General features: G+C 40.9%; 1 protein-coding gene across 1 annotated transcript; it reads left to right on the top strand.

Moving 5' to 3' along the window:
- The first annotated feature begins 15,370 nt into the window (after positions 1–15,370).
- LOC110736687 lies at positions 15,371–26,946 on the top strand. The gene is made up of 12 exons (XM_021916982.1): positions 15,371–15,547; positions 15,920–17,318; positions 19,177–19,184; positions 20,480–20,652; positions 21,327–21,387; positions 21,473–21,571; positions 22,773–22,867; positions 23,804–23,917; positions 24,510–24,577; positions 25,541–25,651; positions 25,907–26,141; positions 26,586–26,946. Exons 2-12 carry the CDS (start codon positions 16,015–16,017, stop codon positions 26,694–26,696), a joined length of 2,379 nt encoding a protein of 792 aa, XP_021772674.1. The 5' UTR covers positions 15,371–15,547; positions 15,920–16,014; the 3' UTR covers positions 26,697–26,946.
- The last annotated feature ends 273 nt before the right edge of the window (positions 26,947–27,219 follow it).

Here is a 27,219-nt window from a genome sequence, read left to right as displayed (position 1 = left end):
ATCGCATCACATCTCATCCAAGCTGCATAAACAGAATCAGTGACTGCTGGTTTAGGAAGGCTGCCGTCAACGAAACCAAGCTTATTCTTAGCTGAAAGAGCAATAATCATGCTCCTCCTCCATTCGCCATATCCTTCACCATAAAACTTCTCAGAAATCAAGGATTGACTCGTATTCTTAGAAGGATGAATGAAGTATGGACTTGCAGGATCTTAAGTAGGAAGCAAAGAATTCTCAGGCATTTTGAACCAAAAAATTGATTGAATCAACAAAATCAATCAACAAATCAAGAAATATATTCTGAAATTACTTCATATTTTAACAAAAAAAAAATTGATCAAACTCTCTAGAATAATCCGCAGAAATTTGATCAACAAAAATTCGTATGAAAAATACAAATCAAATCAAACAAAAACAAATCAGAGAAAAATTGCGAAAGAAAACAATATCATATTACAGCATAAATCAATTGAACATACTGGAGATCAATCCAGTTGCTCTGATACCATATTGAAATCTGCTGAACGAGCAGTAAGAGAGGAATAAGAAGAAGAAATTACAGAGGAAAATAGAGAGTGTTTTGTTTTCATTAGCTAAGAAAATGAAAATATTACAGGAGGATAGTATTTATACACTTGTTACAACTTGCAACTTGCTGTCACAAACCATAACAAACTTCTAGAGGAATCTTACATGTCATCATTCTGTAACAAACTCCTAACAGAATTTATCTTATGTGGCAGCAGCTTGATCATCATCATCAACACATACAAAGAGAACTGAACTTCAAACCTCATTGAATGAAAACCACACGTATTACCATCTTAGCTGGAAACTAATCATGATCTTTTAATCCACATTTATATATAATTACATACAAGTATTATAATGTAGTAAAAACACAACAAAAAAAAAAAAAAAGTTATTTTTGTCATTATATTCTAATATACCCATAATAAAAATAAAAAAAATTAACATATCTTTTAAAGCGTCTAAAATAAAAATGAAATTATTCAAAGTGTCACCCGGGGCAAAGCCCAAGGTCACACACTAGTTAACTTTGAAAAAAAGAACATAAAGAAAATCAATACTCCATAGAGTTGATGAGAATAGAACTCAAACCTTTCGTATGAATTTTAAAACTTTTCCCGACGTCTATATTGTTTGAATAATAATAAATAGAGATGAGAGAAAGGAAAGAATAATAAAAGTTGTGTCCAATCCATTAAAAAAAAGTACTACATATAGCAACATATATATAGTGCAAAATAACTAAGCTATAAGTAAGGAACATGATCCCGTGATCATTGATCATGCTAATATTAACCCATGCACTAAACTAACCCACTATTATTATGAATTCACTAACATTAGGAGTTAATTAACCAGGCCACTAAGGCACTAACAATTTGAAGTAAATATTCCAACGCATCCCCTTGCTTCAAATTGGATTACAATGACTATTCGATCTACATATTTGACCTCGACGAAAATTATATTACTTTGCTTTTATAGCACTTTGTGATGCACATCTCATCACCCACAAAATTTTGTTGGTGCAGATTATCACCAACATGATATTCTCGGAGCACTTCTCTCCACACAACAAACCTATTGAGGCACTTCTCATCAATTACTCGATCTTGTTATGAACATTTTCACCAACTTTAATTCAATAGAGCACATCTTTCCATTAACTCTCTTTGACATTGTCCTCCAATTGACCATGTCAATTTGCATTGTACCAAAACATCTTTGGTATTATCTTGTAAATCGTCTCTGCGTTGATTGCGACTTCCACACTCATAAAGATTATGCGATCTTTACCTCAAACAGCCAATCCTACGTCTGGAATGGGATTTCCAAAAACACTCGAACAATTTTTCGCGCTCTTTTTCATGGGTTAAAAAGGAACCTCAAAACACACAAAACTAACCATTACTTCCATGGTTAAACACAAAGAACACTCACTTAAAAATATTTCTCTCAAAAAAAACTTATTGCTCACAAACAATCAATTAAATCAAGCTGCGTTGCTTGTTCCTCTTACTCAATTTTTTTAAAACTCTCTTTCTCCCTCCTTTTTTTTTTTTTTTTTTTTTTTGTCATCTCTTTCCCTTCTCTTTTTCTTCCCTTATCTCGGATCTAACCTGAATCTATTGATACCATGTTGAAATAATAAATAGAGATGAGAGAAGAGAAAGAATAATAAAAGTTGTATTCAATCCATTAAAAAAAGTATTACATAGCAACATATATATAGTGCAAAATAACTAAGCTATAAGTAAGGAACATGATCTCATGATCATTGATCATGCTAAATTACAAACATTAACCCACGCACTAAACTAACCCACTACTATTATGACTTCACTAACATTAGGAGTTAACTAACCAGGCCACTAAGGCACTAACAATTTGAAGCAAATATTCCAACATATACTACTTCCGTTAAATGTTATGTGCAACTTTAGGGCTTGACACGGAAACCAATGCAAAATTTGATAATGGTGATTAATGTATTCTAGGGGTATGTAATTAAGGTGGAGATCGAGAATGTTTGGATAATTGATCAACTACCCACTGCCACCACCAAGACCAGCCAACACCACCCACACCGCCTTCACCAACACCACTGTCGCCTTCAACGCCGGCTTCACCACCCCCACGAAACCACCACCACCCTCACGAAAACCCACCATCCCCACGAAATCACCATCGTACCACCCACAAAAACCGAGGCCACCATCCACCTCCAAACAAACAACCCCACGAAATCGACCTCTACGAAACCCACCACCACCCCCACGAAACCCACGCCCACAAACTCTCCTCTGCGAAACTAGACAACAACCCCGGCCCAACGAAATCCCACCACGAAAGCCCGAAAAAATCCCATTGCGAAAGCCCGATGAAATCCCAGAAATCTGACAAAAACCACCCCAAAATCCCAGAAATCCTACGAAATTCTTGAAGTTGAAGAAAGAGAGAAGATCTATAAAAATTCAAAGAGATAATGAGATTGAAAGAGGAGAGAGAAAATATGGGGAAGATGAAGATGAATGAAGATGGTTTTGGGTTTCTTGAATTGAAGCTGAAGAGTTGATGAATTAGATTGGGTTGGTTGGGGTGAAAATTGGGTGAGAATTAGTGATTAATAAAATCTGATTATAGTTAGTAAATCGTGTTTTAATTTTTTAAATGAGGGTAAAATTGACATTTGACTAGTTTTTTTTACTAAAAGAGGAAAGAAATTTTTTAGTTGCACATAATGTTTAGCGGACAAAAATAGTAAATGTTACACATAACATTTAACGGAGGAAGTATAAGAAGTTAGCCTATTCAATTAATTTTTATTTTTTTTGTACATTATTAAAAAAAAAAAAATCTATTCAATTTATCTTTATTTATGACATTTGATTAGGAGATTTTGCTCCCACCAATCGGAATGCGCCACGTGGGCCAATCAGGTCCTGCCAAGTGTCCCCCAGTTGGAACTGTCAGGGCTTGCCACGTGGCACGCGCTTATTCGTCCACCTTGGACCTATTATGTCATGACATGTGGCATACTCTATGCCTAATGGAGAAACCGGCCACCCAGGCCCAACTTCCGAGGGAAGCCCAATCGGCCCTAGGTTAACCTAAACCTAGGATGGGCACGTTTCCCAAGGTTATAAATACCTCCCTTAATCCTCATTAAGGGGGATTACGGAAAAAACACATTAATTACACACAGTAATAACCGGCTGATCTCGCTAACAAAGCAGATTACCTACATTAAACACTCTCACCTAGAGAGACCCAATCACTTTACTTTCCGCATTAATTACTCCTTAATCAAGTACTAACTTGACCGTTGGAGGCGGAGCTCCCACCACCAGGAGTCTCCGTTATTTTGCAGGTACAGGCGTCCGGTTCCAGTCTCGGAATTGTAACTCTCCCGCAGGACATCAGAAAACCCCGAAACATTTGGCGCCGTCTGTGGGGAGAGTACTTCTGAGATGGCATCCAAGTCTGTACCGACTCCTGAAGAGAGGCGTCCCCTAGACGACCCTCAAGTTCAGTCGGACCATGATACCGAGAGTGAATTTGAAGTTGAAGCTCACACAGCTTCAGACGGGACCCTAAGGGCCCGACGCACCCGTCATACCGAAAGGAGGGAACGGGAACATCTTCAAACTGGAAGTGAGCCAGCAGGCGCACCGCCTGTTCGGCAACAGCCGACTGATGGGTCTGCTCCCATCACAAGGAACGAACTCATGACCTTCATGAGGGACTTCAAGGGAGAGATTCAAGAGTTGATCAACAAGAAGCCGCCTGCTCCAGTCAAGGAGCAGTCGGCTAAGAAACCCTCCACTTCACTGAAAAGGAAGCCAGTTCAAGGGCGAGAGGCGACTCCTCATCCTAAATCTAGGAAGCGGGAGCCACCTGCCCTTGATTTCACAAAATTCCGTTTTCCTACAGGAAATAGGAAACCTGTTCGTCATATTCAGGCGGACGGGTCAAAGAAAACATTCACAGACGCTCGGCTACTGCTAGAGCAGAAGAAGAGTGACCGATTGTCAGAGTCGGCCTCTACTTCAAACTTTCAAGACAGTCTGCGAAATGCCTCGATGAGGCATACTCAGATCATGAGAGTCAGTCAGGCGGCACCTCCCGTCAGTCCGGCTTTCATAGCGACCAGGCGGTACCAAACTTACCATTTGTGCCGCAACAACAGTATTTTTTGCAGCCACCTCCGTTTGGTGGACCTGCAGCAAAAAACGTCCAACCTATGGACTGGCAGCTACGGTTTCTTAGACTTGGTGAACAGCCGTCGGCCTTCTCCAAGGAAATTACTGAAGCCGCTCAGCCGGCCAAAGTGAAAAATGTATTAGTAGGCGCCTATGACGGCACTACTAACCCAGAAGACCATCTTATGGCCTTCACCAACCTGATGTACCTTCAAGGGTTGGATGATCCCACCTGGTGCAAGTGTTTCCCAGCGACTCTCAAAGGAATCGCACAACAATGGTTCGGCAACCTGCCGACTGGTTGTGTAAATAGCTTCAGGACGCTTGCTTACTTATTCACCTCCAACTTCGCCATGAACATCCCTGCGAAGAAAACGACCCTTGATTTAGGAACAATTTAGCAGGGCGAGAAGGAGGGGCTTCGTTCTTACATCAGGCGGTTTAACCTGATGAGAATACAGATTCAAGGGTTACCGGATGAGGTAGCCTATACTGACTTTTTCAGAGGTCTCAAAGACGGGTCTACCTTCAAATTTGATTTGGTTCGAAAAAGGGTGGCGACTCTTCAAGAGGCCTTGATTGAAGCAGAAGCTTATATACAGGCGACTGATCTTTGCACGGTAAAACAGTCGGACGGGAAAAGGTTCGACAAAAGAGAAGGACGACAGAAACAATCGTCAAACAAAGATGAGAAGAGAAAAGAGGTCTGGGCGGCTGATTCCTCTAAACAGACGGCCCAGAAAAAGAAAAAAGAATTCAAACCATACTCCCCAAAGTATGCGTTTAACAAGGATAACCAGTTTATCCTAAAAGAAATCAAGGGACGGATCTCAATTGAGAAGCCGGTCCCCATGAAGGGTTCTGCAAACAACCGGAACCAAGAAAAATTCTGTGATTATCATGAAGATGTTGGTCATCACACCAATGAATGCATCACTCTCATGCGGTATCTGGACCGCCTGGCTGAGCAAGGTGATCTTGACACTTATGTCAAGAAATCTACGGGGAACACTTCCTCAAAAAAGCAGTCGGCCAAAAAGAATCAACAAGCTGACAGCTCCGATACAGATGATGCAGTCGTCTACACCATTGCAGGCGGATTCTCAGGAGGCGGCCCCACTATTAGGGGCAACAAAGACAATATCAGGCGGTTAGATGTAAATTCCGTTCACCAAGAACGACCGTCCAAATATTCATTTCCTGAGATTGTCATCACTGAAGAAGATCTAGGAGGGGTAAGAGGGCCGCATGACGACCCTATCGTTATTGAATGTAAAGTGGCCAACCAGAGAGTTGGCCGAATCCTCATAGATACCGGAAGCTCCTCAGATCTCATCAGTAGCAAATGTCTGTCGAAACTAAAATATCAGACTGATTGCATACATCCGGCCTCCCACCCTTTAGTAGGGTTTGGAGGAGGAGTCGTCCACCCACTGGGACGAGTGGATTTACCCATCCGCCTGGGCGAAAAAGGGGAAGGACGACACATGGTAGTCCGGTTCCTGGTAGTAGAAGAACTCTCGGCCTACAACATGATTCTGGGTCGACCAACCCTGAATAATTCCAAGGCTGTTATAATCCCATCTCTTATGTTGCTCAAGTTTGAGAGGGATAATGGAACAGTCGGCTCCCTAAGGGGAGATCAGAGGATGGCCCGAGAGTGCTATCTCTCGGATGTCAAGCCCACTGTTATGGCCACTGGGTCAAGTGGTGAAAAAAAGACCTTGACAATGTCAAGGAGAGTGCGCCTGTTCAAGAAGCAGGCGGCAAGAAGAGAAAGGCACCCCAGACAGGGGCCGCAAGAAAAGAAAGAAAATAGCAATCATTGGCAGAGGAGCGGTCGGATGAGTTCCGCCCTCAGCCGGCTGGTGAGCATGCGAACCTGATCTTAGACGAATCATGTCCTGACCGAACAGTCAAAGTTGGGACGACTGCTCTGAGAAACCTTGGTGACGACTTTCACAATCTATTGAAAGAATACAAGGACATCTTCGCATTTGAAGTCCATGAAATGCCAGGCATTAGTCCTGATTTGGCAGTACATAAACTCGCTGTGGATCCGAAAAAGAAGCCGGTACGGCAAAAGAAGCGGAACCATGGCGAAGAAAGAAGTCAGGCGGCAGCCGCCGAAGTCAAAAAATTACTTGATGCAGGGTTCATTCGGCAATGTTACTTCCCAGACTGGGTTGCAAATGTGGTGCTTGTTAAAAAGCCGAATGGCACCTGGCGAATGTGTGTAGACTACACAGACTTGAACAAGGCGTGCCCCAAAGACAGTTACCCTCTGCCTAAAATTGATAACCTGGTTGACTCAACAGCCGGCCATGCCTTGATGAGTTTCATGGACGCCTATTCTGGTTTCCATCAAATTCCTTTATGGAAGAAAGATCAGGAGAAGACGGCCTTCGTCACTGATCAGGGCTTATACTGTTACACGGTCATGCCGTTTGGTCTTAAGAATGCCCCGGCTACCTTCCAACGAATGATAAACACAGTGTTCTTTGATCAGATTGGGAGAAACGTCGAGGCATATATTGATGATATGATTGTCAAGACTAAACTTCAGAAAGATCATCTGACGGACCTCCGAGAAACTTTCGCCACACTCAGGCGGCACCATGTCATGCTCAATCCCAAGAAATGTGTATTTGGAGTTGAGTCTGGGAAATTTCTCGGATTCCTTATCAATCAGAGGGGAATAGAGGCGAACCCTGAGAAGGTGCAGGCGGTCATTGACATGCAGTCGCCTCGTACCATCCGAGAGGTTCAGAAGTTAACAGGTTGTCTGGCGGCCTTGGGGAGATTCCTAAGCCGATCAGGCGACAAATGCCTATACTTTTTCCAGGCAATTAAGAAAAAGGCAAGGTTTGAATGGGAGCCGGATGCTGAGGCCGCCTTCCAGAAATTAAAAGTTCACTTGCATTCCTTGCCGAGGCTGGTCAGCCCTTTGCCCAAAGAGGATCTCTACATGTACCTGGCCGTCTCTGATCATGCGTTAAGCGCTGTGCTCCTTGCTGAAAGGGACGGCTGTCAGCTCCCGGTCTACTTTGTCAGTCACGTACTGAAAAATGCTGAGTTGAGGTATCCCCTAGTGGAGAAATTTGGTCTTGCACTCTTCATGGCTGTTAAAAAATTAAAGCCCTACTTTTTGGCACATGCAGTCGTCGTGTATACAGACCAACCTATCAAGCGGCCACTTACCATCATGGAGTCGTCAGGCCGAATGATCAAATGGGCCATAGAAATACAGAGCCTCGAAGTTACTTTCGAGCCTTGGAAAGCAGTGAAGGGGCAAGCCTTTGCTGACTTTATTGTAGAGATGACTCGTCCTCCTGACTCTCAAGTTCCAGACCAAGTATGGAAGGTATATGTGGACGGAAGCTCTACTTCAAATGGTTGTAGAGCAGGCGTCATATGTCAGTCGCCAGAGGGCGACAGGTACGAGTATGCTCTACGCTTCAGTTTTCAGGCTTCAAACAATGAGGCAGAATATGAAGCTTTACTAGCCGGGATCCGCATGTGCAAGGCGGCAGGGGCAAGAAAAATAGACGCCTGTTCCGATTCACAATTGATAGTGAGTCAGTACAATGGCGAATACGAAGCAACCCATCCGGCCATGATCAAGTATTTACAGGCGGTCCGACAAGCAGTCGGCTCCCTTGAGGATTTCCATCTGATCCAAGTGCCGAGATCAGAAAACAACCAGGCGGATGCATTGTCAAAATTAGCATCATCCGCCTCCTCTGATACTCCTCGAACTGTTTTTTGGGAAGTAATGGAGAAGAGAAGCATCGAGGAAAACCCTATTGGAATCCTAGACAGAAGCTCAACCTGGATGGATTCAATCAGGGCATATCTGACAAAGGGTACACTGCCGGATGATCCTCAACAGGCGGCAGCACTGAAAAAACGAGCCACCTGTTTTGAAATGATAAAGGGAGAACTTCACAAAAGGGGGTACCTTCAACCCTTCTTAAAGTGTGTTACTCCAGAAAAGGGACAAGAGATACTAGACGATCTTCACTCTGGTTACTGTGCTTCTCATATAGGCGGTAGGACGCTTGCTCAAAGGGCAAGGCGGCAGGGCTACTTTTGGCCTACTTTGGAAGCAGATGCAATAGAGATGGTGAAAAAATGTGACAAGTGCCAAAGGTTTGGCAAACTAATTCACCGTCCGGCTACTGACCTCACTACCATTCATAGCCCACTACCGTTTGCTAAGTGGGGCATGGACATTCTGGGTCCATATACGCCTGCTACAGGCGGAAGGAGGTACATACTTGTTGCCGTTGACTACTTCACTAAATGGGTAGAGGCGGAGGCTGTAAAGGGAATCAAGACGAAAGATGTAATTTCATTCATTTGGAAAAATGTCATCACTCGGTTTGGGGTTCCCATGTCTATGGTTTTTGATAATGGTCCCCAATTTGAGACGCCTGTTCTCAAAAGCTGGTTGGGTGACCAAGGAATTGCAAACTACTTTGCATCTGTTGGCCGTCCACAAGCAAACGGCCAGGTAGAAGCCTTTAATAAAATCATCTCGGACGGTCTCAAGAAAAAGATTGAACGAGCAGGCGGCCTATGGGCGGATGAACTACCACATGTTCTCTGGGCCATTAGGACGACTGAAAAAGGGGCGACTGGAGAAACTCCATTCCTCCTAACTTACGGTGCGGAAGCTGTTCTTCTAATAGAACACTACGAGCCGACTCTTCGAGTAATGCTATATGACGAAGAGGCAAACTGGGAAGCCATGCGCCTGGCATTAGACTCACTTCCTGAAAAAAGGGGCAATGCTGTCTTGCGCCATGAAATCTATCGCCTGAGAATGACTAGATCATACAACAAAAAAGTACACAGGCGTCCACTCAAAGTAGAGGACTTTGTACTTAGGAAAATGGAAGCAGTTGGTAGGGCTAATGAGTCTGGCAAACTAACTCCCAACTGGGAAGGACCCTACCGAATCTATGAGGAAGTCAGGGACGGTACCTACCGTCTGGAAACACCAGACGGACAACCGTTGCCTCGAACTTGGAATGTAGATAATTTTAAGAAATATTTCTTTTGAATGATGTAAATAGTCAAGAACTACTTAATTAAAAGTTTGCACTTACTATTCAATTTTGTTCTAAGAGGGGCACGCCTACTAACAAATAGTCGGCTACTCTCCATGTTTAATTTTTATTCTTACTTAAGAGGGGCATGTCGTCTGTACCTTTACAATCGGCTACTCTCCATTGAGATTTCACTCTATCTTCAGAGGGGCATGCCGTCTGTACCTTTACAGTCGGCTACTCTCCATTGAGTATTTTACTCACAATAGGGGCATGTCGTCTGGACATATAGTCGGCTACTCTCCATAAGAAGATGGCCGACTGGTTCCAAACACATAGCCACCCCCCTAATACTTAGCTAAAAAGATTAGGGCCTGGCCGACCCTGTGCCTAACAGGCGGCTACCCTCCTTTTACTTAGCACCTACGTTCACCAAGAACTTACCAAGGCCACAGGCCGAATGATCAGACCAGGCGCCAAGCCAACTGATCAAATCTACAAAACTAATACGACCTGTCCCAACATCATAGCAGGCGTCCGGCGGCATCCCTCCGGATGAAATTCGTCGCAGAGAGAAGCTCCCTTTTGGGTGGAACATTGTTCTATAAACTAATTACGCGGCACCTATACGACTGTCCCCAAGGGCAACCACGTAGCCGTTTTTGAGACAAGGATAACTCTATCACTAACCAAACCAGTGGTAGCAGTTGACATCTGAGTCAGATGACCGCCTGTATTACTTGGGATAAATGCAGGGGGTACCTCTTGAGTTAATAGCCAACAAACATTGGCGAATCAAGGGGTCTAGCCGGCATCCGCCGGATGGTACCTCTATTTCTCAAGCAAGAGTGACGACGACTGAGTAACTCCAACGTTAACTCATAGTCACTCCCTCAAATTTGGTATGGAACCTAAAAGGTTTGAGTAGACCGCCTGTTTTTTGGCAAACAGGGGCACTCAAACCCCTATTCCTACTAGGTAACCTATTGAGTTAATAGCCAACAAACATTGGCGAATCAAGGGGATCAGCCGGCCTCCGCCGCCTGGTACCTCTACTACTCAATCTAGAGTGTGACGGAGACTAAGTAACTCCTATGTTAACTTATAGTCACTCCCTCAAACTTAGTATGGAGCCTAAAAGGTATGAGTCGTCCGCCTGTTTTTAGCAAACAGGGGCTCTCAACCACTACTCCTGCTAGGTTAACAAATTATGAGTTAAAAGCCAACAAATATTGGCGAATAAAGGGAAACAACCGGTACCCGCCGCTTGTTATCTCTACTACTCAGTTCCTTGGCGACTAGGTAACACTCATGTTTACTTGGTCAGACCACTTTCCTACTTGGTTAAATTTACAAATGACAGGACCGCCTGCCTAAAAAGGATCCAGACAAAATAGTTCGAATACCGATTGGATAAATGGCCGACTGATCGTCTATCCTGGAAACAGACAACCAGTCGTCCAGGGGCATAGGCGGCGTGACTAACTATCCGTACCTGTCTGCAACTATCGGCCATGTAAAACAGTCGGTCTAGTGAACAATTGGATATTAGAATATGGAATACTTAGACGAATTTGAGGCAAAACAAAAATTCATTAAAAAGAAGCCGGTCATTAAAGACCGGCAAAATATTCAAAGCCCCGGCCCCCTGGCCGGGTAAATACAAAACAAACGGCACGCAGGCCGTGGAAAGAATACATAAAGCTTAAGAAGGGGGCAGATCTTCAATATTAGCAGCTGCCGCCTGGTCAGCACTCTTCTTGCTGGACTCGGCTTCAGCTGCATCCTTTTTTGATGCCTTACCCCCAAGCGGCACAAGCGCCACTACCGGCTCCTCCTCCTCCAACGCTTCCTCCAACGCCTCTTCCTCAGCAGCCGCCAGGATCTCTTGATTATATGTATCAGAACACTGGCGGTACGTTTTTTCCCAAGAGGCAAAGTCGGCATTGGGGAAGAGGCGGCCCCAAGTCATGCGCTGGATTTGAGCGGAGTCTTCCATCATCTCCCGGACCAGCTCTTTCTTCTCTTGCTCGGCCTTTTCCGAGAGCTCTTGGGTAAGACTCTTCTCTTGGGTCACCAGGCGTTCTTTTACGCTGGCCAAGGATTTCTCCAAGGCTTCGTATGAGTACATCTTTAGGCGAAGAGGTTTCAGCTCGGCCTTGAGATTGGTGATGGTCGCCTCCAACTCGCCATTCCTCTTCTGGGCCGCCTCTAACTGAGCCCGAACAGCGGCGGTAGCCTGCGCCTGATAATAAAGAATATCAATGGTCAGAACTTCATTTTGGGCATTTGAAACATTGCCTTATCACAGTCAGAGGCGGCCATAGCTTTTGCAGCCTTTACCTCTTTGTTCTTCCGATCAAGCGGCTTGCGAAGGCCGTTCACTCGGAGCAGGGCCTAAGTATAAAGGAACAGGCGTCAGTTTCCAAACAAAAAGAAAACAGGCGTCCAGAAATTCAAATACTCAAAAATATGCTAAGTATACCTCAGCAAGGACCCCTGCAATCCCGTCTAGGTCAAGGGTGCCGACACCCCTGACCGCCTCCCTTTCAGCTGGAGGAACTGCCCTGATCATAGACTTGGCCATCTCTACCAAGTCAGGCTCCTGAGGGCCGGCTGCATCAAGCATAAACAAACGGATTAGACCTAGTAAAAAAGGGAGCAAGTCTAAAATTTACAAGGACAACTTCATACTTCTAGGCGGCCCAGTTGGAGTTTTAGAAGAAGTGGCCGGCTGTTTCTCAGCCGCCACCTGTTTCCTGGCAGAAGAGCTTCATCTTCCCAACAGTCGTCCTCCGGGCCTTGGGGTCCGGCTGTTGGGAAGATGAAGCTCTTGGAGCACCCGTCTAAAAAAGAAGAAAAAAAGTCAGTATATGCATAAACACAACTCCAAAAAGAGGGTGAAAGGTTCGGAGCTCACCAAGGGTGCCCCCTTCTTGGGGGAGTCGGTTGAAGTTTGTTGCATGATGGAGGCCCGCAACATGGCCGCCGCAGTCTTGGAGGCGGTGATTTTGCTCATGGCGTCAGCTGCAAAAACAAACAGCAAAGTTAATAAAAGATAACAACAAATGTATGGAACAACAGAGTATTCGACAGGCCGACTACCTCTTGAGCACCGACTGCTGAGGCCACAGGCGGCCAAAAAGTACTCGTCGTAGAGCCATTTGAAGCTCGGGACGCAGTGCAGGGGTACTTGCTCTCGTACCCCTGAAGTAGAGTCGACCCTCGACTCTACTTTAAAGAGTCCTTTATCAAGGATCTCTTTCTTAGCCTTGGGGGGAACAGGCGGCATGCTACGGCCGCCTGCAAGAAGGGGCGGATTCCTGTTCCACCTATTGAAGCGCTTGTTCAGCTCAATGTCTGAACTCTCAATGATGAGGAAGGTGCTCCGCCAGTCCTTCCACTTGTTTGCTTTACCTCTCGTCATGAGGTAGCCCCTGTGGCTTGTCAATTGATACCAGCCGGTACCGCCTGTCTTAGGGGTCCGGCTGAGATAGTTCATATGGGCGAAAGCCTCGAAGCTCGGCTCCACCCCGTGCAGTTCGCACCCGGCCACATAGCCGAGTACGTTGACCCAGGAGTTTGGGGCTAACTGCCATAACCCCAACTCATACCCATCCAAGATCCGCTGAACAGCCGGATGTAATGGGAAGCGAAGCCCTGCCTTGATGGCCGCCTCGTAGCAGCCAAAGCAGGCGCTATCATAACTGGAACCAGCCGGCCAGACGACTGTGTCTTCTGGATCCGGCACAAACACTAGAAAGTCGGGGCCCATGGTGTGGTTTGCAATAAAGCTCTCCACTTTCTCTTGCATGGCTGTGATCCGGCCCCGAGGTACCGTGCAGTAGTAGGGGGTATTTAGCTCTCGGTAAGGGCGGATGGCTCCGCCCAATTGTCCCCCTTCTCAACTGCGTGAGAAAGTCTCGCCTCTTGCAGGCGGCTGTTTTTCTCTTCTGTGTCCAAAGAAGCATGGCCAGAAGAGCTTGACTCGGAATCGTCCTCTGACGAGTCCGAAGAGGACGACTCCTCCCCTCTCCCGGAGGGGCCCGCCTCCTCTCTTTGAAAAGGAGCAGAATTGTTAACTGTTAAATGGGAAGGGGTCACTATGACTCCTCCCTCATAATTGCTGGCTTTCAGGCCGCCTTTTTTCACTTTCACATCTGGCGCCTAGTCAGATGTTTCACTAAGCGGCACCCTGTGGGAGGAGCCGTCTGAATTTGAGATCCTAGCAGTCTTTTTCGTTCTGGCCATCCTGCTCTGCATAGACACAGATACAGTCGGACTTTGTATAAAGGGCAAAGATGGGTCCGGAAAAGGGCAGGCGGCACTCCTAGTCCTAGATTCAGCCGTCCCCGGTGACCGGCTGATCACTAACCTAGGTCGTGTCGTGTGCTTCCGTGGTGCCATTTCAAAACATAAAAAGAAAATTAAGAGTAAGAGAACTGACAGTTACCTGAACGAGTGACGGTTGATGAAGTTCTGAAAATCCTGTGCAGTCGGCTTGTCAGAACAGGCGGTAGGCAGAAAAGGTCCGAAATGTCAGAGCAAGTTCAGGGGTCCGAATGTTCTCAAAAAGTTCTCAAAGTGTGAAAATGACTCAAGACAATCCTCCCTTATATAGGCGAAGTGAGAAGGCGAAGGGTCACTTTCAGAATTCAAAATTTGGGCGGGAAAATCTCTCGTCCTTTCGCCGACTGACACTTGTAGAAGGTCGCCGCCTGTTACAGTGCGACACCTGTCACAGGTAACACGTGACCAATCACGTGCCACCTGTGAGGGGCAAATGATTAGGGGATTTTGCTCCCACCAATCGGAATGCGCCACGTGGGCCAATCAGGTCCTGCCAAGTGTCCCCCAGTTGGAACTGTCAGGGCTTGCCACGTGGCACGCGCTTATTCGTCCACCTTGGACCTATTATGTCATGACATGTGGCATACTCTATGCCTAATGGAGAAACCGGCCACCCAGGCCCAACTTCCGAGGGAAGCCCAATCGGCCCTAGGTTAACCTAAACCTAGGATGGGCACGTTTCCCAAGGTTATAAATACCTCCCTTAATCCTCATTAAGGGGGATTACGGAAAAAACACATTAATTACACACAGTAATAACCGGCTGATCTCGCTAACAAAGCAGATTACCTACATTAAACACTCTCACCTAGAGAGACCCAATCACTTTACTTTCCGCATTAATTACTCCTTAATCAAGTACTAACTTGACCGTTGGAGGCGGAGCTCCCACCACTAGGAGTCTCCGTTATTTTGCAGGTACAGGCGTCCGGTTCCAGTCTCGGAATTGTAACTCTCCCGCAGGACATCAGAAAACCCCGAAACAACATTAATCTTTCTTCTTCTTCCTTTTTTTATTTTTTTATTTTTTTATTTTTGGCTTTGCCACCAAGGCACCAAGGCTAGTTAGCTGATGTAAGCCAGTGAACTCATGTAACTATGTAAGAGCAGTTAGACACATGCTAAGCTTGGCTCAGAAGGGCTATTTTTGGCATAAAACATTTTTAATATACTAATAATAAACCTCTGTAATTACAATTAAAATTTTTTAAAAAAAAATCCTTGAAAACCAAGTAATATTAGGATTATCAAACATTTAACACCATTTAATCATCTCTCCTCTTCCTAAATTAATCAAACATTTTTTTTGTCGCTCATAAATTTCATTGTACGTCGTAGTAACCGCAACTCTCTCAACTTAGAGCAACAATTCTTTCACTTTCAATCCAATCTAGGGTTTCTTTCTTTCAGGTATAATTTAATTTCTATACAATTCATCACAATTTACTTGTTTTTAATTTTTTAGCATTGGGTTACTTTACATTTTCCCTAAATTTGCAATCTTACAAGTTAATGTTTTTAAAGTTTGAAACTTTGATTGATTTTCTGCTCATTATGTTGAAATATGCTGTTATTGGATTTCATTTTCAGGTATAATTTAAATTCAACCCAATTCATCGCAATTTGCTTGTTTTTGTAAATTTTCAGCATTTGAGTTACTTTACATTTTCTGTAAATTTGAAATCTTAACGCTTTTTTTCAATTTAAATTCTTAAAGTTTGGATTTCGATTGAATTTCTGTTCTTAATGTTAAAATTTGCTGTTGTTGGATTTCATTTTCAGTTGGAATTTGGTTGCTATTACATTGGGGGAGTACTGTGTTGTTTGTAGGGTGAGTGAAGGGGGAGAATTGGAGGGGTTTATATTAGCAAAAGCAAATGAGTGGTGCTCCAAAAAGAGGGGCGCATGAGGAAGGCGTTCATTCGTCGTCTTCCTCGATGCGGCCGGGTTTTGGTGGGGAGGAGGAGGAGAATTCTGGTTTTTCTAGGGTTAATTATGGGGCAGTTCAAGAGTCTACTAGACCAGGATTGTTACCTCGTCCAGAATTTCGTGATGGGGAAAGACGATCTCCTTTGCATTCGATGTATAAAATGCCTTCGTCGTCTATAAATGCTGATTCTGCACATGCTACTCATCCGATTGCTGGTCCTGAGATTAGGGCAGAAGCAAGGGATTTGAAGGAGATTAGAGAAAGCAAGGGCGGGGAGGGTAATAGAGATGTGAAAGTTGAATCTAGAGAGGTGCATCATCAGGTTGCCAAGGCTGAAAAGGAGAGTAGAGCGGATGAGAGTAAAGAAGGGAAACATGAGAGGGACGGTCGTAATGATTCGAAGAGTGAGGCGAAAGTGGAAAAGGATGTTTATGGAGGGTCTGGGAGTCATACTAATTGGAAAGAGCAATACAGAGGGAAAAAACATTCTGATGTTCCAGGCAGTGGTGGAATGCCAAACTTTTGGATGAATGCTTCTCAAATGCGCCCAAAATTTGACCCTGCCAGGGATGCTGCGGTGGCATTTCGTGAAATAAGTGAAGCTGTGGGAGAGAATAGAGTTGACCTTAAAAGTGACGAAAAGTTCAAGGAAAAGGAGAGAAAGCGGAAGGAAGGGAAGCACCATGATTGGCCTGAAAGTGACAAAGATCGGAGTGATCAAAAGAGTAATGTGCAAGCTGCTGGTACTACTAGTAATAATGATTTCAAGGAAGTAATTAAAGAAGAAAGGGAATCTGAGCAGTGGGGAAGGGAGAGAAAAGATGGTTTAAAAGAGAAGGAAAGACCAAAGGAAAAAGAAAAGGAACATGTTGACAGAGAAGGTCGGATTGGCGGGGAGAAAGAAAATAATCATAATGAGAAAGAGATAGCAGAGAAAACATCTGTTCAGGAGAACTTTGCTGTGGAACAGAAGAAACCAACTGAATCTTGGAGAAATATGGAAAGAGAAGCTAAAGAGAGGAGGAAAGAGAGAGATGCTGATTTAGAGGCAGAGAGGCCTGAGAAGCGCACTAGGGTCTATGACAAAGAGTCTGAAGAAGGGGGTGCTGATGTTGATGGAGCTACAGACCGAGAAAAAGACACCTTTAGTTACGGGGTGCAGCAGCGGAAGAGGATGCTTCGTCCAAGAGGTAGCCCCCAAGTTGCTAATCGTGATGGACGTTTCAAGTCTCGCGGTCAAGATGGAGAGGGGTAACTCCAGTCCTCTATTTCTAGACACTTTTGCTTAGCTTTTTGTAAGGCTTTTAATTGCTTCATTGGTGTCAATCTATTCTGGTCCTTGATCTAGATGTTGTGCGAGTGATGTTATGAGTTATGGCTTAGGGCAGTTCTTATACTTCCTCCGTTACGTATTATCTGCAACAAAATGGGTTGCACATTTCCCAAGAAGAAACTTTTAAGGGAGATTAATTAAGGAAAGAGCAAATAAATTAGGTCATAAAAGAACACCAACACCACCACCAAAACCCACCTTGCTGCCACCATAAACCCCTTAACGCAGCAACCACCAAACCTCAACCACCCAAAACCACCCAGACCCACAACCACCCAAAACCACCCAGACCCACAACCACCCAAAACCATCCAGACCCACAACCACCCAAAACCGACCAGACCCACAACCACCCAGACCTGCAACCATCCAGCCCAAAACCACCCAGACCCACAACCACCCAAAACCGACCAGACCCACAACCACCCAAAACCGAACAGGCGCAACCACCAAACCCAAAACCCACAACCTCGTAACCTCGGCCCTCCCCTCTCCCACCCAGGCAACCACCAACCACCCACCGTCTCCCCACTCACCGAAACCCACAACCACCCACTTACCTTCCCCTCTGCCCGAAATCCACAACCACCCACCTCCCTCCCCTTTCCCCGAAATCACCACCAACCACCCTAAAATATGAAGAAAAAAAAAGCTTAAATTTGGAAAGTATTACCTCCTCATCGCTAATTTGGGGTTTATTTGGTTAAATTTGACCATGAAAACTCTATATTTGACCATAAAAACCTCAACTTTAAGCTTTAATGGAAGAGGAAATGGCGGCGACGACTTTAATTGAGGAGGAAGTGGCGGCGATGACTTTAATTGAGGAGGAAATGGCGGCGACGACTTTAACGGAGGAAGTGGCGGCGACTCGAGCTTATGTTGGTGGTGGTGTGGTGGTTGTGAAAGAAGAGAGAGAAGATTGGTGGTGAGGGTGGCTTGAAAGAGAGGAGAGAGAAAATAGGGTGGTGGTGGAGTGGTGGTTGTTAGAGAAAAGAGAGTGAAGGTGGGGGTGGCTTGAGAGAGAGGAGAGAGAAAATATGGTGGTGTGGGTGGTGGATCTGGTTGTGAGGGAGGAGAGAGAATGTGTGTTAGTGTTACTATTGAGGGTTAATTAAGGTAGGTTAATAAGTTAATAACATGTAGTTAATGTGTTAATTGGATTGAAGTAAGGGTCTTTTAGTAAATTTACTATATAAGGAAACCTTTTTTTTTTTTTTGTGGTACACATAACTTGTAAAATCCCAAAGGGAAAATGTTGCAGATAATACGTAACGGAGGAATTATTTTTTTTGTATTGGTGTAATTCATTTGATTCTGAAATGCATATGTATACAACTAAAATATAAAAAATTGATGCTATGTGTCTGCTTAGTAGTCAGGCCATTTACACTCAAGAATATTAGAAGTTTCAATACATAGAAACTATCTGTGTGCTCACTTGCATAGAATATCTAGCTTGCTTAACCCCCTTCTTTTGATTTCATGTTGGTTTAACTTAGATTATTCTGAAATACTACATGTAGGTTTAACATAGATTGTTCTGAAATATTACATGTAGGTTTAACATAGATTGCTCTGAAATATTACTTGTAGGTTTAACATAGATGGCTTTTAAAAGTCCCATTATAAATATGAATATTTTTGTCTTTTATTTTTGAGGTATTGACCTACCAACTTTGTAAACATCTATGTACATGCTGAATGTTGCTTGTCAGACACTTAAATTGCATTGTCTAAGACATTGCTAATCCTCCTTTTCTGCTTTCTTTGCAGGTCTCAAGGTATGCCTGATATGTTGCCGTTAAATTCACTAAAAATGGACTTTCTATTCACTGTCAAAGTCATTTTGGCATAAGCCATGACATGTTGCTGCTTGGTGCTCTCTTTTCCCATTGTATTTTGCTGCTTATCTTTCTGGCAAATTGAAATATTATGTGAACTTCTTCAGTTGGTGGGCATATGGTGGGGTTTTACTGAGTAAACTTTGGGCATAGCTATGCCTTTTTAGGTCTTCGATGGACATTTTCATAAAAGCCTAAAGGATGAACTACTTTTTCAATATTGTACTGTCATCATTATTTTGTCGCTGATGGTTTTTCTCTATTATATAAGCCAAGGGGTGAGCAAATGGTGTTTGTGAAATTTCTAAATTGCTTTTATTCATTTGATATCAATATGAAGTTCTATTTCTTTTGAAGGAAAAATCTAAAAATTATATATACAATACAATTTCAAAGATTCCACATTTCTACATATTTATTGTACAAAATTGATGTTTACAGAATTTTGTAATCTTATATACATTATAATTTTAAGGTTTCTATGTAGCATTTTATATTGTACTTAAATAAAATAATAATATAATTTATTCTACATAATCTGATAATCAATGTACCACGTTCCAAAATATCTTCCGTAGAATTTAAGATTTGGCTATAAAGTCAATGACAATCATGAACTTAGTTTTGTCATCAATGTTATACTACTAAACAGATTATAGGAATTAGGTTTATGTGATAACAATTGTTGAACTTTGATGATATAAATTTTCATCACGTTTATATGTATATATTTCTATACTATTGGCTTACACATTACGCCATATAGATTTATTAGTTTAAAATAAATGTAATGATTATATTGTTAGTTGTTTCACCTACTTTTTAATAAATTGCACGTATCGTGTGTATATAGAGCTTGTTATATATGTTGCAATTTTTGTAGTGCAATGCAGTCAATGGTTTCATTTAAAGGGTTTATTATGTCTTTGATTGTATCTTCTTTTGGCCTTCTTGAGTTATTCTACTCATCCAACTGTTTCAAATTCTGTGACCCTCCTTTCTTATTTTTAAAGTTCTAGCAGTATAAAGTCTGATACATGTTTTACTTTGTTTGGCCAATCTTTACTGAACATTAGTTAGCGGTTTGTACTATGTAATGACACTCATTCATATCTCACTCCCTGTCACGGATAATTACATTTTCATCTAGTTCAAAATAATTACATTTGGATTAATGAAGATGTAGGTAGCATTTGGTCTGCAATATATATAGCCACTGAACATTTTTTCCACAGGTAAAACTGAGGTATCTACTGTTTACAAAGTTGGTGAATGCATGCAAGAATTGACAAAATTATGGAGGGAATACGAATCATCCCAGGCTGATAAAAACAGCGATAATTTATCTAATGGCCCTACTTTAGAAATCAGGATACCGGCTGAGCATGTAACTGCTACAAACCGTCAAGTAAGTTAGTTCCTGATGATTGTTGTGTCTATTTCAGAATCACCAGGATCTAATTTCTGTTTTTTCTTTAATAATTAAATCAGTGAGTCTACCATAAATTGCTGAATTGATATAACGTGTAGCTAGGTATTTTGAGATCTTTTTAGCTTTCGTACTTGCTTCTAGAGTTGTGTCCCAAATATTGTTAATATGCAATGTTAGTTGTCAAGGCTGACGAGCTTTGCTTGTTAGTAAAATCGACAATTCACATATAAAGGCTCTGTGATGGAAATGTTGTAACAGAGTAACAGACTAATACCTTTGAAAAGCGTTCCTCTTCTTCTAATTCTTAGAATCACTGTTCCATTTATTACTTCATTATTTACGTTTGTGAATTAATTGATTGGTAAGTCATAATTTTCTTTAATGAAACTGCTGGATCAGTTGGCATATTTGGTTAGCAACAGTCCTGATGTTGTTTTGGAGTATTCTGTGATTATAGTGAGGTTGTTTGAGTGTGGAATAATTTGTTTCTCTCATCAGTGATATCCTATTTATCTAGGGCCGAGTTTTAAAGGTTGCGAATTTTTTGTATTTTAGTCTGTATGCTATGGCGTTTTTATGTTTTGTCTAGATTTTGCTTTATTGGAAACCCAATGTTACTTTTAGTGATATCTGATATGTTTACTGAACAGGTTAGAGGTGGACAGCTTTGGGGAACAGATATATACACTGATGACTCAGATCTTGTTGCTGGTAGGTAATTTGATTATATATATTGAGCTGAAAGAAGGATCGACATGTTGAAGAAACACGTAACGTGAAAACATTGTCTTTTCAGTTCTCATGCATACAGGTTATTGCCGGCCAACAGCATCTCCTCCTCCAACTCCTATTCAAGAGTTACGTGCAACAATACGTATTCTACCTCCGCAAGATAGTAAGTCGAAAGATTCAAAACTGGGAACTGTTTAAAATTATCTGAAATTTTCACAATATGACTATTTATATTTGATTTGAAGCAGTTTCTCATTTGTTTGGTACTTTGCGCATACAACAATGTTCTTTCATATTTTAGTTTGTGTTTATATGCTTAATTTTTTGTGTGGATGATTTTTGGTAAAAAGTTGTGTTATAGTGAGATTTAGGTTAAATACTGACATGGTGTTTAGGAGAGCTCTGTCTTGACTTTATAGCTCTATTGATATTGAAATTCTATTTTAAATGTGGAAATGTTTAAAATATGATATGGAGATTACTTCTATAGCCGTTGCCTCTGGCTTTCTCCCTAATGTATCAGCATATATTTTGCTTAAAGTGGTGCTATCATCTCCTCATTGTGGAATTGTTGGTTAACGTGAAGGGTGTCAGCGTGTCACACATAGATGGGTGCAGGATATTTTTTTTCTCAAATATTATTTCAGCTACAAAACGTGAGCAACGTGAAGTGAATTATCTGCCCACAGAATACATGTTTGAAAGTTTGACCTTTGGTTGGCAAATGTCTGGTAGATAGACGTTCCTTAAATTATGCTGCCGGTTTTGAGTTGCAACTCACATTGTATCATCTCTTCTTTTACCCTGCCTTCCCCTCTTTTTCTTATATAATCACCTTTTTCTTTCAACTCTAAATCACTTTCATTTCCTCCCAGATTTTATCCATTAAAAACAATCCTTTTTTTTTCTTGCTTTACATAGAAAATGATATATGCAATTTTAGACGAAAGATTAACCCACCAAATCTCATCCTGTCTCTTTCTATTGTTATGATGACAAATATGTCACATTGAGTTTTGAGTTTGGTATTTGGTTCTGATCATCTGCTGTGATTCGTTTTCATGTGGATTTAAAAGACATTATATATTAATCAAATAAAAGGTTTATGGTTGCTTCTGTTTCTGTCCATAAGGGTCTACAGGTTTGTTCTTTGCTAGTTTTTGCATAACGCTTTGTTTGTGTGATATGAGCTGCATTTCTTTTTCTGCTTGTTAAATTGTAGACACCCTTAATCTGCTCAGCTGTCTATTTTTGCTCCCCATTTGCTAGCTTTGATATTTTTTTCCTGGTAAGAAACACTTATATGCTTGCATCCTGCCTTTTGTTGTAAATGCATCTAACAAGTGAACTTGGACTACCTGAAGGTTATGTTTCTACTCTGAGAAACAACGTCCGATCTCGTGCATGGGGAGCTGCAATCGGCTGTAGTTTTCGTGTTGAACGTTGCTGCATTATGAAGGTGCTATTTGCTGCTATCCCTCTTGTTTCCCCTTCTCTTAGTCAAGATTTTTCACACTTAACTCTTTGTTTCCTTTGGGGACTTTCATGTTTCTCCATTTTCAGAATGATCTTAAACTAGATATGCTTTTCTTTCTTTTTTATTCTTTTTTCTTTTTTTTTGGGGTGTGTGTGTGGTGGGGGGTGGGGTGGGGGGAAGAGATATCATTTACTTTGGCTCACAATAACAATTTATAGATATTAACTGAGGAAACATTCTTTGGTTCTTCCTGTATGTACGAAAAAATTAGGTAGTAAAATTAATTTCCCTTCAGTCCTTCCTCTCTTACGCTCTTTTAAATAGATTTCATTTGACAAGACCATAATTAATTAAATACTGGATTAAAATAGGAGATTGAAAATGGACTATATATATTTGGATATATATGAATGGTGTATAGTTGTTGATAGCCTAATTCATTGAATGAATACCTTGCAAAAGATGCCATTTAAGTACTCCGTATAATCTTAATGAGAAATGAATTCTATTTATTCGCAAAATTATCAATTCAAGTTAAATATCGTGACAAATGAAGCTAGTTGATTGCTTTACTAATCAGAAGATTTTCAAGCAAGAATAAATGTATTATGCAAAGTTGTGTACTTTTACCAATTCTGTCCTCGACCAGAAATGAAGCTAAATAGTATGATGTAAGCATTTTGTTGGGGGGGGGGGGGTGGGGGGAGAGCAATGACAAGGATTTGAACTAGTTAGGAAAGATATTTGAATTAAAATGGTTGAAATCCTGTGAGGAGGAATTAAATCATATGGGATTAAGATTATAAGGATCAGATCCCATCATGCTTGCAGTAGATAAGATCTTGGTCTAAGAACAGAAGCATTATACATCAATTCTAATTGGTTTGATGGTTTTTTACTTTATTTGTTTTATTTCAGAAAGGTGGTGGAACCATTGATCTTGAACCTTGCCTCACGCATACATCTACAATTGAGCCTACCTTGGCTCCAGTTGCTGTGGAGCGCTCAATGACAACTAGAGCTGCAGCCTCGGTAACTTTTTTTTTGTTTTCTCTATGCAACATGGAATTTGCAGCATTTAACTTATTTATAGGCTGTTTAAGCAACGAAGTTACCAACCATACATTGGTCAACTATTATTGTTGAGGAAGCTTTTTAATGTTGAATTAAATGGGAAAGTTAATTAAAGAAGACTGTATGAAAGTTAAACTGTGGAATGTTCCGCTGTTCAATATGGTAAACTATGGAAAAGTAAATAATTACACATTTTTTCATTGATTTAGTTTGCAAAAGATGAAAATAAGTGAATATGTATGTTTAATAATGTTATTGTTTTTTTTCTCTCTATCTTAATTTTCCTCAAACTTATCATCGATGTCGAAGAGAGAACTATGAAAAAATTGGTTAACCTTAATTGTATGGTATTTTTCTTAGCTTTCTTCCTTGTCCATGGTTTTCTTCCCAAGGCATCAAACTCTGTAAAATTTAGAACTCTATTGTTTCCTTCAATTTTGCTGAATTTAAAAAAAATAAATTGATGCTGAAAAACTTTGGTTAATGTAGAAATCTTACTGTCTGTTTATCTTGTTGAATAATGATAATTTTGTTTGATTATATTTTCCAGAATGCATTACGACAGCAAAGATTTGTACGAGAAGTTACAATACAGTATAATCTCTGCAATGAACCTTGGTACACCATCTTACTCGTTAATACGGGAGTTTAACTTTTAACAAATTACATTACTCTCATGTATGCTTGTGTAAGCGTATTAGCATGTATTTCAGTGCATGTTCCTATTATACTTGATTGACACAATGAGGTTACAGAAATGAAGACCTTAAATTTGTTGTTCAAAGCACTTTTTCGTATCAGTGTCTAAATTGCCCTTACATAGGTTTCAAGTCTTTCAACACAGAATGAAGTTTGTATAATTAAATTTACTGTCGTTATTGTAGCTTTAAATTTCCAGCACACCACTTGACATACTGATTCTATCTTAATTTGTGTGTTTTAGGCAATAAAGCCTACTTGTATGTATATAGGATGTAGAGAGTACTTATGATGCTTGATATGGTTTACCAGGAACTTATTTTGTTCCTTGATAATTCTAAGTTTTAATTGTTTGCCATTGCATGCTCCTTTAGTTGGGAATTCAAGTAATCAAGTGAATTTGAAGGGGGGAAAAGTTATCCTTGTGTGTAATATATAAAAATAAACTCACTTTAGGAAGGTTTTGATGCACATCCTATTATCCTAATTAGATGAAGTGATGATAAAACATTCTGTAAGTCATACATAACAAAATTTCAAATAAACAAATGAGGTTTTTTAGAAACAAAGCAGTATTAACTGAAATACCTTCATAATAGCCTTTATTACTGTTAATCTCTATGGTATTTCAGGAATATAGATATACTCTTATATTATACTGTCCTTAAATTGATCGTTTTCATGATTACCTGTTTTTTAACTGCAACTCATATTTGAATTGTTACTGGTTGTGGTATTAGGCTACTAGCCTCATAGAATGTTAATCTAAAAGTGGAGCTTATCTGCTTTCATATCCCTCTCACACAGTAAATACTCTGGTTGCGGAATGTTTAAAAATTGTTCATGTTGTGTGATGTCTTTTTTTTTCTTTTCTATTTTCAGGATCAAATATAGTATTAGTATTGTAGCTGATAAGGGATTGAAGAAGCCCTTGTACACATCAGCTCGTCTGAAGAAGGGAGAAGTTCTCTATTTAGAAACTCATTTTTGCAGGTAATATGTCGTCAATGCTAGTTCTTCAATGAGCATTCTTATTTGCTATTGCAGTTTTTGGATGATTTTTAACAGCAATGTCGTACTCATAATTGGCATAGTCCCCAAATACTTGTACTTATTTGTTTGCCAGCTTGTTTCATTTGGCTAACTATTTCTGACATGCAGTGGGTGAAAGAATGGCCCCTCTCCTTAATACGTCTGTTGTTACCAACAATTTTTGCATTTTTATGACCCATTGTTCATCATATGTAGGTATGAGCTGTGCTTTACCGGCGAGAAGATTTTTAAAGTCCCGTCTGTCTCACAAGCACATGAGGCGGAGTCAGATAAGTCTCAGAACCATGTTCATACTGCAAATGGTGAAAGAAGTAGTGCAGAAGGTGATAACATGGTAGTAGACATGTTCCGGTGGTCTAAGTGTAAGAAGCCTCTTCCGCAGAAGTTTATGCGATCAATTGGGATCCCTCTGCCTCTTGAACATGTGGAGGTACTGCAAATTTACATGTCTAGTTTGGTTTTTTTTTTTTTTTTTTTTTCTTTTTTTTTTTAAAAAAATTTATTTTTTAAAACGATGCTTATTTCAATTGCATGATGAAATCTTTTTCTTGTCCTCAAATGGTGTCTTTTACTCCATGTATGTAACTTATTTTGTTGTGAATTAAACTTGGGCAACTCTTATTTTTACTGAACTGAATTTCCAGAATTGTATGATGAACTTACCTGAACGTTTTTAAAGTTGAACTTGTCTAGATTGACTACACTTATCTCAACTTAAAAAAAAAAAAAAAAAAAAAAAAAAAAAAAAAAAATATATATATATATATATATATATATATATATATATATATATATATATATATATATATATATATATATATATATATAAGGTGAAAGGAACATAGCCTCATTTGCTTCATTTTTGCTTTGACAGGTTTTGGAGGAGAATCTCGATTGGGAAGATGTGCAGTGGTCTCAAACCGGTGTTTGGGTCTCCGGAAAAGAATACCCGCTTGCAAGGGTGCATTTTTTATCTCCAAATTAAGCCTTTGCCTATGTTAATCATATTACCTGTTGTAAGTCGATCTTGAATTGATATAGCCAACATGGATAGGATAGGCGATAGGGGTTGTAACTTGTAATATAGGTTAAAGTTTATGTAATGGGAAACTCTGAATTTCGAGTTTCTTGCAAATTTTTTAGGCATCATTTGGTGTATTTTCAGACCTTGGCACCTTACCATTATATTAATAAATTGTATTGCAAAACATTTCTCCTTGTTATGGTCAGGTTCTTTTCACCTTAAAAATTTAAGTACTGTACTTCATAATGTATAATTTTAATTGGTTAAATAAGATTTAAAGTACAGTAGTTAAAAAATTAGTTTTATTCAAGAAGTCTGAAGTCAATCAAATTCAAAGTATTAAAGTGAAGTGGTAAAAAGACGTTATGGTTAGGAATAACAGGATCTAGTTTACTAGAGATTGTGTTTTGTAGCAGTGTAAACTTGATAAAAATGTTGCAGAATTTGGACCACAAAAGGATCTAGTTAACTAAAGATAGTGTTT

This window comes from Chenopodium quinoa, unplaced genomic scaffold, assembly GCF_001683475.1.
Source record: "Chenopodium quinoa cultivar QQ74 unplaced genomic scaffold, ASM168347v1, whole genome shotgun sequence".
In the NCBI taxonomy this organism is placed as follows: domain Eukaryota; kingdom Viridiplantae; phylum Streptophyta; class Magnoliopsida; order Caryophyllales; family Amaranthaceae; genus Chenopodium; species Chenopodium quinoa.
The sequence above is the reverse complement of the archived record's forward strand: the minus strand, read 5'-3'. Positions and strand labels throughout refer to the sequence as shown.